The sequence below is a fragment of the Epinephelus moara genome, chromosome 9 (assembly GCF_006386435.1).
Source record: "Epinephelus moara isolate mb chromosome 9, YSFRI_EMoa_1.0, whole genome shotgun sequence".
NCBI lineage: Eukaryota > Metazoa > Chordata > Actinopteri > Perciformes > Serranidae > Epinephelus > Epinephelus moara.
In genome coordinates this window covers 7,551,974-7,567,756 of record NC_065514.1, presented here as the reverse complement: position 1 = coordinate 7,567,756, position 15,783 = coordinate 7,551,974, and the positions used below count along the sequence as shown (strand labels likewise).

The 15,783-nt window shown below is 39.7% G+C and overlaps 1 protein-coding gene across 1 annotated transcript in view; it reads left to right on the top strand.

Annotated features, from left to right (window-relative positions):
- The first annotated feature begins 4,141 nt into the window (after positions 1–4,141).
- Positions 4,142–15,783, top strand: part of rassf6 (Ras association domain family member 6) — a 13,310-nt gene continuing 1,668 nt past the window's right edge. Inside the window, exons 1-9 of the mRNA XM_050052472.1 lie at positions 4,142–4,301; positions 9,323–9,390; positions 11,318–11,396; positions 12,004–12,164; positions 13,228–13,322; positions 14,184–14,383; positions 14,468–14,569; positions 14,724–14,775; positions 14,863–14,981. Of these exons, the coding sequence (XP_049908429.1) occupies positions 9,332–9,390; positions 11,318–11,396; positions 12,004–12,164; positions 13,228–13,322; positions 14,184–14,383; positions 14,468–14,569; positions 14,724–14,775; positions 14,863–14,981 (867 nt within the window). The 5' untranslated portion in view covers positions 4,142–4,301; positions 9,323–9,331. The remainder of the gene's footprint in view (positions 4,302–9,322; positions 9,391–11,317; positions 11,397–12,003; positions 12,165–13,227; positions 13,323–14,183; positions 14,384–14,467; positions 14,570–14,723; positions 14,776–14,862; positions 14,982–15,783) is intronic.

The following is a 15,783-nucleotide window of genomic DNA, read 5'->3' as shown; positions in this document are numbered from 1 at the left end:
AGCTTAAGTACTCAATACATGGAACGTTTGATACTCAGTTTCTGTGCCCTACTTTCACCTTTGGGGCACCCTACCTATAAAGGGGTGTTTCCCGCCTTACCTCTCCCTGTTCGCTGTTATACTCCATGGGTGAGGTAGGCGACATTGCTCTTGTAGTAATTTCCGTGTTTTAGCACTGTTAAACTATGTTTCTGAGTTAATTTTTCAGCCTAAACTTGATGTATTATATGCTAACATATTTCTGTGTCACTTGATTTGTGTAGGGGCTTGAATTATATGGTCGTAATTGATGGAGGATTTTGTTTTTACCTCTTGCTGTCAGAGTTGGATATCGCCTCCAAAGATATCCACGGTCTGGGACCGTAGAGTCCACCAGTTACATAAAACATCAACATTTGATACCATTGTCTATAACACGGGGAAAAATTCACATTGTAGGCAAACAAGTAAAAGTTTGTATTAATAAATTAATAAAACAAGGCTATCACATGACAACGGCAACTTTTCTTTTCCTTGATAGTTGCAGAGAACAGCTGAGTGACTATCGTAAAGCGTGGCGGGTACTGGTGTATCAGTGTTGCGAAAAATAAGTATTGAAACCATTACAAATATTCAGAAATTATATGTATCAATAAATGGATATTTTTGGCAACACTTAGTAAACTAACTGTTGCGTTAACAAAAGTCTTGTGTCTTGTGATGGCTAGCATCATAGGTGCAATTTTCAGGGGAAACATGAGAGACATGTTCCCTTCATCGTAGAATATGTCAACCCCATCTCACTCCAAAGTTGTCGAAATCCGGCACCTGGGTAGTGACTTGCGTAATCAGACACACATAAAAAAAAGCCATCCTTTAATGTCGGCGTGATATGCAGCCAGTCGCTGTTATAGTTTAATGGTGGCCAGCGGCATCGGGGGAAATGCGATGGAACAAGGAGGAAACATCAACTTTCACCCGGAAGAGCAGTGCTTACGTCCCATAAGATTACAAAGCCAAACCATGTTGTTTTTTACCAAAACCTAACCATGTGGGATGTAGTGCTTTTATTTTGAATCAATGGCGTCCCAGAACGTCAACAACCAACACACCTATGGTTTCTTGCAAGTTGTATCTGGATGTAGAAAATCCATGACCAAGAGTTGATATGTGACAGAGTGAGAATGCCCCCCAGGAAAAACATAAAAGTAGCAGAGGACTTTTATTTTGACAAAGCCAAAGACACATACACTGTAAACTGATGCAGAAAGACACAAATCAGTGCATAAAAATCAGCAGAGTGTGGGAAATTAAGTGTTTGATGCTCAGTATTTTCTGGTGGAAGGACCCCCTACCACCTGCTTTATATGTGCCCCCACCCCCCAGTGTTATAAGAACACCTATGGCCTTGGTTAGGCTGCCATAAATTACGTCATGTTGGTGTCTTTTGTTTTGTCATGTGACAAAGCCAAGCGATTTAATGTCTTGTCCTGTGTTTGTCTTGTCCTTTCCTCTTTATTCCTGTTATACTGTATATTTATTTGACTCTGATCTCCTCCATCTTCACATTTTAGGTTAAACAAAACACATATGTTCCATACAGTATAAAGCAGACCAGCTACAGTGTAAGATTAAAGCAGTTCTTTCAGTGATGACACTGAACACTACTAGATGATGCTGTCATACAGGGTACAGGATTTTATTTTTCTAATAAAGGCAACACACCACTGAAGTATGTCAAACACAACCAACGAACCAACACCAGACCACAAGAAAAAATAAACATTACAGTGTCAGGCTGCTTTTTTGCCAGGGACCACTGACTCAGCAGGATCAGTCTGGACAGGTTCTGTACTGATGCTCTGACTCCCTCTGCTGGCACAGAAATTAACTGCTCCCTAATTATAATCACTACAGTAAACTGATTCATCTGAAAGCGAGTTTTGCAAACATCTTTAAAAGATTGAATTAATCTGAGCGACTGAAATAAATAGGACACTGCCTGTGTTGCAGCCACAGGTTACCATGGAGTCTACTGTCAATAGTCTTCTGCCCAAAGTGTTTGCATTGCATGCATCCAGTCACCCTGCGTGCTGTTTAATTGAGGAGCATTGAATTACACTGTTTGTCTCATAACAGAAGAACCAAGCAGCTGCTTTCTCTTGTGAGAGCATAAACACTGAGGCATGGTTACACTTTAAAGTCACATTTGACCCTTGTATTCTTAATACCACCAGTACCATCTTTGAAAGCTCCTGCTTTAGGGTGGACCTGTGCAGAGACAAGATGTCGGTAGTTAGATTCCCGCATCAATAGACTGAAGCCCTATTCGTTCCATCGGAGCTGCTCTGTAACCCACATTTTTGTCGCTGAGAGGGAAGAAAGAAAATAGTGAGGCTGATTATCTTTAACATGTTGAAAACATTAGCCAATTTCTATTTTGTGCTCTAGTTCTAATAATGAATTTGTTTATACAGCAATTTTCAAATACAGGATGCAAAGTGCTTCACAAAACAAACTAAAAACAACAGATGGATATTGCGATTAAATTCAAAAAATAGTTTTTGAGCAATTTACCAAATGAAATGAAAGAAAATCAAACCATTCAAGAAAACGCCCAAGTCTGAGGCCATGGTTCTGGAGAACGGTGAATTGCCCCTCCAGTTTGGGAGTGGGTTACTGCTCCACGCGAGGGAGTTCAAATATCTCGGCGTCGTGGTCACAAGTGATGGTAGAATGGAGCGTGAGATGGGTCGGTGGTTTGGCACTGTGGCGGACTGCTGTGGTGAAGAGGGAGCTGAGCCAGAAGGCAAAGCTGTCAATTTTCCGGTCCGTCTACGTCCTGATACTCACCTATGGTCATGAGGTAATAGCCGAAAGAAAGAGGTTGCGGATACAAGCGGCCGAAATGAGTTTCCTCTATGGGGTGTCTGGACTCAGCCTTAGAGATAGGGTGAGGAGTTCGGACATCCGGAGGGAGCTCGGAGTAGAGCCGCTGCTCCTTCACGTCGAAAGGGGTCAGTTGAGGTGGTTCGGGCATCTGATCAGGATCCTCCTGGGCGCCTCCTGTTAGAGGTGTTCCAGTTACGTCCCACTGGTAGGAGGCCCGGGGCAGACCCAGAACACGCTGGAGGGATTACATATCTCATCTGGCCTGGGAACACCTTGGGGTCCCCCAGGAGGAGCTGGAAAGTGTTGCTGGGGAGAGGGACATCTGGGGTGCTTTGCTTGGCCTGCTGCCCCTTTGACCCAGCATTAAGATGTCTTCAATGTACATTTATCAAAGTCTAATCTATGTGTCCTTCTGAGATCACTGTAAGTATTGGTTATTAACTATAACTGACGTGTTTTGAGAGAAGTGCAGGTAAAATAAAATTCTTCTCCCTGCTCCTTTTCGATAATGGAATGTGTGTTATAATTTTTTACTGTGGTATCATTTAGTTGCAGCGTGTGGACACGAGCGAAACAAACGAATGAATGAACAAATTGAGTTATTCCACATGGACAGGGGGCCATCTTGCTTGCCTCACCTCACCTGAAAGACTGCTTGCAACACCTGTCCTGTCCTGGTTTGACATTATGAGTGTTTGTTCTCCACCTAACAATAATTGTCATGACTGAGGTGCATTTAATTGAACCCAATTACAGTGTGTATTGGATGTCCGTCCTCAGGAAGGTCTCCTGGATTATTCTCTTTATTCTTACTTGCAGCTGTCGTTTGCTCAGTGTTGTCTGATCAGTGCAGCTTCTGGTGGCCTCGTAGTTTCAGAAAGCAATCCTTAGCAAGGAAAGATTTGATAACGGCGGTCTAGGTTTCAAGATGTCATGGTTTCATAACCATCCACCTCATGTGTATAAAATGTATGTTTAACTTTCTTTGTTTGACTTTGTCGTCCTTGTTTTCGTATGTCTATTTCTGTCTTTCCTGTAAAGTCAAATTCCTCGTACATGTAACATACAAGGAACACACTGACTGCGATGAGGTCAAACTAAAAGCAAACCGCCAATCCCTGGCATGACACACTCTCTCTCTCGCTCTCCACACACACACACACACACACACACACACATACACACACAAAACAGGCGAGTCATATCTGGTGTCAGCCAGCCCCTCCCTTCCAACGCTGTCTCAACGTGTCCTGCAATAATTAACCAGCTGCTGCAGTGTGCTACACAAGCTCACCTCTTTACCACATGCACTCACTGTACTCTGGACCTATGAACACACACACACAAACACACACACACACGCACAGTTTCAAGAGCTCAAACATGGAGTGAACCAGCTTCATTTGTTTGGAGACTGAAGGACTGGACAGGTAGGAGTGAATATGTTCGATCATCTTTATGTTATGTTTCAGTTTGGTAAAGTGTGATTAACTGTGGAAGTACAGGTAAAAAACAGCTTATTTTTTAGATTATAAGAATAATAATTAATACATAATATACCTGAATGTACTGATGGTCTGATAGCTCTTTAAACCTGGACATATTTGATGTATACATGTATGATAGTTAGGTTTTCGTTGTGTATGTGCCAACAGCTTTTCTTAGGTTGTTCAATATTTTCCTTTTAATAGCATTAGAAACTTTCATAATTTTGATACATTATTACAGCTGAGTTCATGGGTCTGCTGTACTTTTATTATTATTATTATTATTATTATTATTAGTTTAGTCTCAACAGGCCTAAAAATACCTGTAAAACTTGTAAAATCAGCGTAACAGTAAACACTTTTTATTCAGTTAAACAGAGTTTCAACAGGGGGCACTGTACTAACACGACATCATATTTAGGTCAAATGAGTGTGTGTGAGTGAGACAGAGAAAGTGTCACACACTAGAATACAGCACAAAGGGAGAAAGGAGTGGAGTAAAGGAGAAGGACAGGCAGAGAGAGGGGGAGTGGCACACAATAAGGCAATATACGGGGAAACTGGGTGTGTCATGGTGTACCTTGGCTATTTTCCCGCTGGCTACGTCTTTTCCCAGCTCTTTTCCTGGGTCACTTTAGCTCCAAGTCCATTGGTGGCGAGTATCTAAGAACAGCAAAAGTCTCCATTTTGTTTATCCAAAAACTGGACTCTAGTGAGCCTCACTGCCAACGGTTGGGCTGCTTTGATTTATTGATCCACAGTTGCAAGAGAACCTTAAACTCATGTGGCAATACCTCTCTAGAAGCAAAGTGGAACATCACTGAATAGAAGGAAGTGGCCATGATGCATGGCTATAAAAATACTTCACAAGATGTTTTGTTTTGCACTAATGACATTTATTTCAAACGGCTTAAAAATCCCTGACGGTCTTGTTTTGTGAGATTCTTTCCAACCCCTCCAGACTCAGCTGTCTCCCTTTGTGCGAAGGTGCGTCTAACAGAGCAGTGTCTGCTGGATTTATGAGCCCGGATTATTGACTTTGCAATGTTGACCACTTTTCAGCAGTTCTCCTTTTTTGTTGGCTTTGCTTTGACTTTTGACGTGCGTATGATTCACAAATCACACACATGCACGAACACGTAGACACACACATGCAGAAAAGCACACAGTCTGGATGTATTTGCTCCAGGGGACCTTATAACCTGCGTGTTGAGGCTTGCAGGACACACACACAGACAGTGGAGTGCTCACATCAGGTAAAGTTAGAGATGAAAGAGAAATTCTTTGGACTTGGTGTAACAAAAACAGTTTCTTTCTTCCAGTAATAAGTTTTTTTTTTGTTTGTTTTTTTAATGAAACTTTTTATGAAAGCACAATCTCCCCATGTCAGGTCTGTTCAGACATGAACACACACCCCAGGGAGTCACTGTGAAAAACCCTGATTTACAAATGAGTAAGTAGTTTCGAAACAGTCGATGGGAAATGAGTGTTTGTGTCTAGAGTCTTGCACCTACTTTGGTGTCCATGGATCCTTGTTGAAATCCAGAAAAAAAACAATAAATAAAGGCAGATTTAAGTTTTTCATGCAAAGTCCTACCTCTGTTTATCAAAACAGTGCAATTATTCTACACTAAATCAGAAAAAGAATAAGTTAAAGATCCAACCAATCGGCAGAAAAATTATTATTATTATTCAGCAGATATGTTTAAACTTTACATTTTAACAAAGCTTAACTTCAGGCCCAAAAACCACTTAGTTATGATTCGGAAATGGTCATGTTGTGGGTTAAAATACTCGTTTTTGGTGGCACTAGCTGGGCTGGAAACAGCAGTGTCTAGGTACTTTCTCTGCTGACAGGTCGCTACAAAACATCCACGTTTGGAGCCCAAAAAGCTGCTGGAAACAGAGCAATAACTCACAAATACACAACCAATTTTGTTGTTTGTTGGTCTCAAACAGTGGTCTGCAGCTTGGCAGGCTTCTCGCTTACAGGACGGACCATCCCCTCTACCTTCTAATTACAAAGTCAGCTCCCATACATTTTACTGGAGTATTAGCGAGACATGGCAGGCAAAAACATTGATATTTCATGCAGTGGTGAACAGATTTTGGGCTCGTTTACTCCTTGAATATGCATTCTTTCAAACTGGCATAAAGAAAACATTCAAATTATACATTTAGACGTTTATTTTATTACATTTTGTCTACTTGTATAATGTCATTATGTTATTATGTAAATCTTTGAATGCCGTTTTCTCGAACATCTCAGCCTCTGTAGCACCTATGTACACCAAACTTTCCAGTTATACACCTAGCTATATTAAGATATTTACAGAGGGATTTGTTAATAAATCATTCCTAGCCTGATTTATGTGACATTTTATTCCCCAAAATATGGCAGAAATCGATTTTTTTAGGGCTATGGACAGTATATTTTGATTTTCTAGGTAATAAAAGCAGATATCCTTAAATCCCTCTGTAATTTTTGTTTTCATCTTCATCAGATTTACCTTTCTAACATATATGCAAATTAGTGCATAAATAATGAGATAATGCCTAATTTAATTTATTTTTTCATACTATTGTAAGTAATCAACTGAGGAAGTTTCATGATGATATCTTTTATTTTAAAATTGCTATTCACCAAATTCATGCAAATAAATGCCTTTATTATATGATTTGGACAGGTATATGTAAAGCCTTGAGTCAATAATATTGTGTAGTGTAATATTTGTCCCACCTTCCTGTCCCTCAGCTCAGCAGGGATGAGAATGTGACGAATATACATGAAAAATAATGCAGCTGTTAGCAGCACTGATGTTATTGTCTGACAAACATTTAGCTTTTTCCTCTTTTTCATTGGTTTTACTAACTTATTTTAATAGTGAGATTCTTCTAACATCAGAATTTAACTTGGACCTTGCAGTCATGTTTGGGATGAAGGGATGAGGGTCTTGGGATAAGGGGGTGTTTCAAACCTGTTACGAGAAATCTTGAGTCTGGTTTGACAATAATTTAAATTTTGAGCAACATGTCCAGTCATGTTTTCATCATCTTAGAGATATTTCAAATATACGACCCATTTTAATTTTTAAAGACACTGAGACAGTTTTACTTGCTTTTATCTCTTTATGTCTGGGTCACTGCAACAGCCTCTTTTCTTGCCTGAATCAAAAATCTATTAATCGACTGCAGACTGTACAGAACTCAGCTGCCAGGCTTTTAACCAGAACCACGACACATGATCACATCACTCCAGTTCTTTACACTGGCTCCCAGTATGTTTCAGAAAAGATTTAAAGATGTTACTGATTACTTTTAAGGCTCTTCATGGCCTCTCTCCCAGGTATATCTCCGACCTCTTAGTACCGTACACACCAGGACGTATTTTGAGGTCTTTTGTCTGTTCCAGAGGCCCGTCTGAAAACTTAAAGGGGACAGTGTTTGCTGTCAGGGCCCAGAGGCTCTGGAACAATCTGCCCGAGAAAGTCAGGTCTTTTCTTTGAGTAAGAGATTTCTTTAAGTCCCTTCTTAAAACACTTTTATCAGAGATCCTTTACAGATTTTACTTGAGTTTTAAGTTCATATAAAATGTCTTTTATGTCCTCAGTTTTTATATACTAAAGTGTTTTTATCAGTTCTTTTAAAAGTTGTTTTCATGTCTTGTCTGTTTTAATTGTTGACATGTAAAGCACTTTGTAACTGTTTTTAAAAGCGCTTTTTATAAATAAAGATTATTTTATTTTGTTTATTTCATTTCATTTCATTTTATTTTATGTTGGATTTTTTTGTTTTGTCATGTTTTGTTTTGTTAGGTTTTGTTTTATTTTGTTTTGTGTTATTTTATTATTTTGTTTTGTTATTTTATTATTTTATTTTGTTTTGATTATTTTTGTTGTGTTTTGTTATGTTATGTTTTGTTTTGTTTTATTTCATTATTTTATTTTGTTTTATTTTATTTTATTATTTTGTTTTTGTTTTGATTCTTTTTGTTTTGTTTTGTTAGGTTTCATTTTATTTTATTTTTTTGTGGTGATGGTGGAAGAGGGGGCAGGGATCAGGGTACAAAACATTTAAATATATTTTTTCACGTGTGAAAACTTAACTTCACATGTGTGTTTTGAAACAGGCCATCCATTTACATTTAAGGCTAAAAATATGGGATTTCCTTACCTTCTATAAACATTGCATTGAAAGTTGTGCACTGCACCTTTAAATTTTGTTGCTGATGTACAAGAGTGAAGTGTCAGTCAGAGAGGGGAGTGCTGGGGCTGCTGGATGACAGCCGCTGAATACCTGAGATTTTTCTTCCACCAACAAACTGAGTGCTGCTTTCACACTGCTCTGTAATTCACATGGAGAGAGAGAAAAAGAAAAGAGATTTAAAGGAGAGAAGCCACGTGGAGCCTCCAACAATCTGTGCTCACAGGCACAGACCTCAAAGAATAAACAAATGGTTGGCTCCACACTGTCATCACTGGTTACTGGGTGGAGTACTGTTATTAAATCTCTTTGGAGACAGCACAAAAAAAGAAAGTGAAAGAGTAAAGGCATGGCCAGACGGAGAGAAAGAAGGGATAAATATAACACAAAAACTTGAGAGGGACAGAGAGAGAGAGGAAAGATATATTTAAAGCACAGAGAGAAGAAAGACAGGGACAAAGAGACAGAATCAAGAGGAGAGCGCTGATTTGTCATGTTAGAGACGGTAAGACTCTAATTATATTGTTCATTTTCACAGGGAGTTACACAGTGTTGTTGTACAAGAGGAGTGGAGTTGATTTTCTGTGAGATTCCTCGCTCTGTGTTGACACTGGTCAGGTGTTTTTATTTAGGAACATGCACACCAAAGTACCATTCAACAAGTCAGCAGCCTCTCGTGTTTGTCTCCTGCTTCAAGCTCCAGATTTACTGACAGGAGCTGCTGCTATGAATGATTTGTCCATTTGTTTGTCTCTCTGCAGTAACCAGAGATGAGTGAAGCGGCTCTTCAACCTGTGATCCAGGCAGGGGACGGGAGGACACTGTCCAGGTGGGTCACTTTGTAAGCAAGGCAAGGCAAGGCAGCTTGTTCAACATCGTCTGGGAGGTTGTTTTTCAAAGGTTTGTGCTGCATGATAACAAAACAATGCTTCACCATGTTTTGTTCTGACTCTTGGGACGGTGAGTAGGCTGGCCCCAGATGTCCCAAGGCAGTAGTTCCCAACTTGTCCAGATTTCTCCTTGGTCATTAGTTCCACACAGTTTAATATATTCAGCGTAACACTTGCGTTTGGTTATGTTGTTGAGCTAGTTTGCAGTCTCTGTCAAGTATCTGTCTGTTAATCACTTGCTCTACAGCAGGAAATGGCACTTTGAAAGAAAAGCTCTGTGCCAGAAGTTCACTGTTCTTAAAGATAAAGTGTGCTTTTTACAACCTTGACAAATTTGCAAGTCATCCGTGGTCCATTTAGATTGGATCTGTGACCCACCAGTTTGGAACCACTGTCCTAAGGGTCTTAGAAAGTTCATACGCTCAAGCATGTCAGAGATATATTTGGGCACTGAGCCACAGAGTGATTTACACACAAGCAGCAAGATTTTAAAATCAATTCTCTGAGTGACAGGCATTCAGGGAAAGGATTTTGGAGTTGGTGTAATGTGGTCAGAATGTTGCTGCTAGGGTCCTGACAAGAACTAGGAAATAAGTTGAAGATGCTGGACAGCTTGTTTTTAAAGTAATCCACTGGAAACAAAGGCATGGGTGAGCCTTTCTAAGTCTTGCTTTGACATTATTCTTCTGACTCTAGCAATGTCTTTAAATGGTAGTAGGCAGACAAAGTTGCAGATTTGATGTGGCTGTGGAAATTTAAATCTGAGTTCAGGATAACACCAGGGTTTCTCGCTTGATTCTTGGTTATAAAAGAGAGGGATTCAAGGTGAGAGCTGACACTCTGCCTTTCTTTCCATGGCCAGCTATGTTGGGCTTATCTCTTTTGGTTTTGGAAATAAATTTGATGCATTCAAATGCATGCCCTGTTCTTGTTGGTGTGTTTGAAGAAGTCTTTTAAACTGTATGCCATGTTTTTTGTTTGTTTGTTTGTTTGTGCTTTGTGAACGTGATATGTATATTTGCATGTCGTCTGCATAATTATGATAGGCTGTTTTATTATTTTGTATGATCTGGCTCAACAGAAGCATGGAGAGGTTAAACAAGAGGGGTCCCGAAATGGACCCCTGTGGGACCCCACATCTCACAGTCATCTGCTCTGACTTGTTAGTTACCAATTGAGACAAAGTGTTTCCTGTCATGATTATGCACCTGAGTTTTGCTTGAAAATACTCCAATATATAGACACTATAGATCTGGGTTCAATTCCTGGTCAGGGTAGGGGAAAACATATCCAGTGTGGGCCCTTAGCAAGGTTCTCAATGCCACTAGCCTATCTCAGGATGGGGAAACTACAAACGCAAGAGTCATAGCAGATCGGACATCGCCCAGGTCAACAAGGTCCTCGTCAGGTGTTGAGGAAGCAGGGCACCCTGATGAGAAATGGGCTACTGGAACAAGACATAGATGGATGAGAGCAGAGAATATGGAGCTGTTGCTTTGAGACCCAACATCTAGGCTGGATCTGAGGAGTAAAGGCAACAGTGGTGCCAGTGGTAATCGGCTCTAGCAGATTTCAGGTACAACATCTGAGGTCTTAGTCCAAAACAGTCCAGTCCTAGGAACAGCTAAGATACTGCGCAGAACCCTAAAACTCCCAGGCCTCTGGTAGACGACCCGAGCTTGAGGAAGACGCACCACCACCCCGGAAACATGATTGTTGATTTGTGTTTATATATGGAACGTATACTTAAACATCATGTTTGGATCATAAATATAATAAGTCACTGTTGTATGGCACTGCTCTGTGCTCTGTCACGGTCTGCTACACCATGCAATTAGTCATTCATCGCTGTTGTTTTCATTCCAGAGCAGAGTTTCTCTCACTACTCAACACCTACAACTGCTTCCTGAAGGACCACAATCAGCTGCACCTCAGTTTCTTTCAGGTATGCTGTGATTTTATTTTTAAAATTGCCTAGTTTGTTTGTTAACTGTTGCTTCATGAATAGTGTACACATAAGAAGCATCTTTAGGACTCTCAGGCTGCATTTACATGAAAGCAGGCAGAGGACCGACAACAGCGTCTGGATGGCATGGGAAAAACAAACAGTCCATCAGAATGGCAGGATGACAAAACAAAACATGGAGATATGTTGCCACGGTGATGTCGTTTTGTTTACCAAGAATTATTTTGTGTTCATTATATTATGTAATTTTTCTAGTACAGTCCAGTGCTTGTCCAGAGTGTTTTTTTCCCTGTGTGAGGGAGCTATGTGACATCTGGTGGGAAATTCCAGTCTGGAGGATGGCAAAAAGTTATTTTAACTTTGGTTGGCAATGCCATGTACTGCTGCCGCCCTCACCTAATTTTACCGTGTTGCTCATATCCATGAATATGATATCCTGCCTGAATCCATGTGAACGCAGCGATTACATAGCTGCTTTTGAATTTGGGTCATGAAGTGACGTTAGGAGTTTGAGTTAGGGGTTAGAATGAATGTATGACTGTAATTATACACCGTACAGGTGTTTGTTGGTCTGTCTCTGTAACAGGATGTTGATGGAGAGGTGGTGGTGGAAGGAGTCCTCAATATCTCCTGGGGAGTACGGAGGCCCATCAGGCTGAAAATACAGGATGATAAACAGATAATCCCTTTTGCCCCTCTGATCTCGACCGACCCCAGCAGTCCTGTCAGCCCCATCGGAGACAAGAGGTTGTTCTCAGATTCTGTGTGATATTACCGATATGTCATACAAATGACAAATGTATGGTGGCTGAGAGAGCTCAATGTGCTGCAAATTAAGGAGACACATGCTAACAGACACAGCGCCAGCAAACGAGGAAACATCTTCACCAATTCCATGACACACGTGCAGCATTAGGAAAAGGTCCTGCAAGAAGCTCCCAACACAATGGAAACTGTTTCCAGGAGACACTTACGAGTGATGCACATGACTGGAAATGGCAACGCTTCTTGTTGCGGTTTGTGCCATTAACCTAGTGTTTGCATTTTGCTTATTATTATAATTAATGAATCATATGACCCGGATGACGTATAGCTGACTTCAATAACTTCACAAGCCAAAAACTATGGCAACAACAACAGTGCTTTTCAAGGTCATGGTAGGCAAGGGCCTTCCAAGTCGGGTCCCATAGCTGCTAGGCAAGATTCCTTCCCATAGCATTCAGTGAACACACATTGGAACAGGCTAGCAAGTGCCCAGGTGTGGATAACTGAAGAGGCCCCTCCTTCAGTTCTTGCAAATCATGTGCAAAGAATTATAGTCACTTCATGCCTGCTGAGGACACACACATGCATCCTTGAATTTTCTGAAGGACAGACTCAGTCCTTGATAGAATTTGAAGGACCCTTGACATTGGAACAGTCCTTCTGGGGCATTCAATGATGTAGCCTCCTTGAAATTCAGCCGTTTAAGGATCCTTCCTTGACCTTGAGAAGCTCTTCAGTGTTTAGTGTACCCTGGAAAATGTTTCCATTGTGTTGTGTGCTGTGCATGTATCATCAAGTTGATGCTTTTGTGTGTCTTCAAGTTGGTTAAATGTTCTCTAAATGCTGAGCATGTGTAGGCAAAATGGTGAAGATGTTTCTTAATAAATAAAATGAGCTTTTAAATAGAATTCAGTAGTAGTGTGGATCAAATGTTTCACGCCATGATTAAAGTATGTTAAACTAACTGATGTTTCTACATGCAGATAGTTAGGATCGGTTATAAGTTTCTAACATAATTTCCTCCCTTCTCTGTCTCTCTGTGCAGGGGGATGTCACGATGGGGAGAATATGCTGACCTTCACCAAATAGATGAGATGGCTGAGACGCCACAGGACAGAGTCATCACCAAACCTTTACCAGGTTGTTTTTATTTTCCTCCCATATTCCCATAATGGAAGAAGCACTCAGATGTTTAACTTAAGCAAAAGTAGCAATACCACAATGTGAAAATATTGTGATACAAGTTAAAGTCCTGCATTCAAAATGTTACTTTAGAAAAAGTGCAAAAGTATTAGTATCAAGATTTAAAGTACCAAAAGTAAAAGTATTCAATTTGTAAAATGGCCCATTCAAGAACATTGTATATTATATTACCGGATGAGGACGGGCTAATTGGGGCTGATTTCAACTGATTAGTGGTTAGTTTACAGTTACATATATATCATACTTTAGTTGATTATATTTTCTATTAATAACCTCAATCTGCAGAGTAACTAGTGACTAAAGTCATTTAGGAAAATAATATAGAAATTAAATTAAATTAAATTAAATTAAATTAAATTAAATTAAAAAATAAAATAAAAATAGAAATAAAATAGAAATAAAATAAAAAATTTTAAATAAAAATACAAATACAAATAAAATTAAAAATAAAATAAATAGAATAAAAATGAAAATTAAATATAATTAAATTTTTAAAAAAATAGAATAGAATAAAATAACAATTAAATTAAATTGAATTAAATTAAAGTAATAAATGTATTCCACCACTGCTTTAAAGTACCTAATTTGCATTACATTACAGCATACTGACTAGACTATTTCAAGGACATAAAATACTGATCAAAAACTTTTTATAGATTGGTATCAAACTTCATTATTAGTTTTATTTTTAGCAAAAAACAACAAAAAAAACGTGATTGACAAAAGAATAAAACTATGGGATAAATTGGTATTATTTACACCAAATGTTGAATATAAGCATTTGTGCACACCTTAAAGGCCCAGCTGTTTATGAGACGACCACACTGCGCCCCACGAGGCAGAAGAGCTCAGAGATGGAGGCCGAGTCCAACCTGTTCCGCTGTATGAGCGACGCCTCATTGGTCAAGAGGAGGAGGGGAAGAGGGAAATCAGCAGCACAAAGAGAGAAAGAAAGACAACATCGCTTCTCTATTAACGGACACTTCTACAACTATAAGGTTGGTTTCTGCTCAACATGACTTCTTTTTTGTGTGTTTTTATATCTGTGCTGTAGCTCACCAATGTCTCACTGTCTTCTACAGACATCTATCTTCACTCCATCATATGGCACTCCGACTAAAGTTCGTATCACCAGCAGGATGACGACGAACCAGGTCATTGAACAGCTGCTAAACAAGTTCAAGGTGAGCTTTGTAAGGTGCAGGGAGCTGACAGGGTCAATGGGTGGAACATAAATGAGAGTTTTCCTTATTCAAGCTACTCATAGGAAATATTGATTGAAGGGGAAGATACATACTGTATATGTTAAAAAATGTTTCTTCTATGTTCCTCCCACAGATAGAGAACGATCCCCGGGAGTTTTCTCTGTACTGTGTTCACCAGAGTGGAGGTACGCTTTCTTACATAGCAAATAAAATAATTAGACAATAGAAGGCAGCAACATGCTTCACTCATGTCACGTGTCTGTCTTATCCAGAGAAGAGGAAGCTCAGCGACAGAGACCAGCCCCTATGGGAGCGCCTACTACAGGGACCCTCTGATGACATCATGAAGATCTTTTTGATCGACATGGACGAAGAGGAAGTCAGCAATGATGTGAGTGGTCTAGTCCCACCTCCCGTGGGGCTAACATAGAGACCAGATCAGAACAGAAGCATTTCTGTCCTATATATGCGAATATTAACATAAAAAAAACAGAAATATTGCATCCAGGTGTTCAGGTGCAGTTTTATCGGAGTTAAACATCCTTCTAGAATGTCAATATTTGTAAGGAGTTAGTGTCAGTTCCTGAGGACTCTTGTGTCTAAATGAATTACTCAGTCTCTAATTTTCTGGCCTCATAAATGTGAAGTGTGTGACTGAAGAGACTTATACATGAAAAATCTTCTTGACACCTTTGGAAATGGACATGAACAGAATATTAGTCAATAGAAATGAATATGTGAGAGGCTTCATTTGTAATACAAGATTCTTTTTTGCAACGTTCCTTTTTTATACATTACTAGTCCATATCCATTGAGGACAGCATACCATACCATGACGTCATACCAACAATTAGAAACAAACAAACATTGGTCCACAGGGGGCGCCACAGCGATCGGTCGCATTTTAGCCATTTTTAAGCATTTTTCTGTTGTTATAGCGCCACCCAGNTTTTTTATACATTACTAGTCCATATCCATTGAGGACAGCATACCATACCATGACTTAGTCATACCAACAATTAGAAACAAACAAACATTGGTCCACAGGGGGCGCCACAGCGATCAGTCGCATTTTAGCCATTTTTAAGCATTTTTCTGTTGTTATAGCGCCACCCAGTTGCCAATTAGAGTTAAATTTCTCCAGTCACCTTGAGGCGTCCTGTTCTACATATCTACCAAGTTTAGTAAAAATC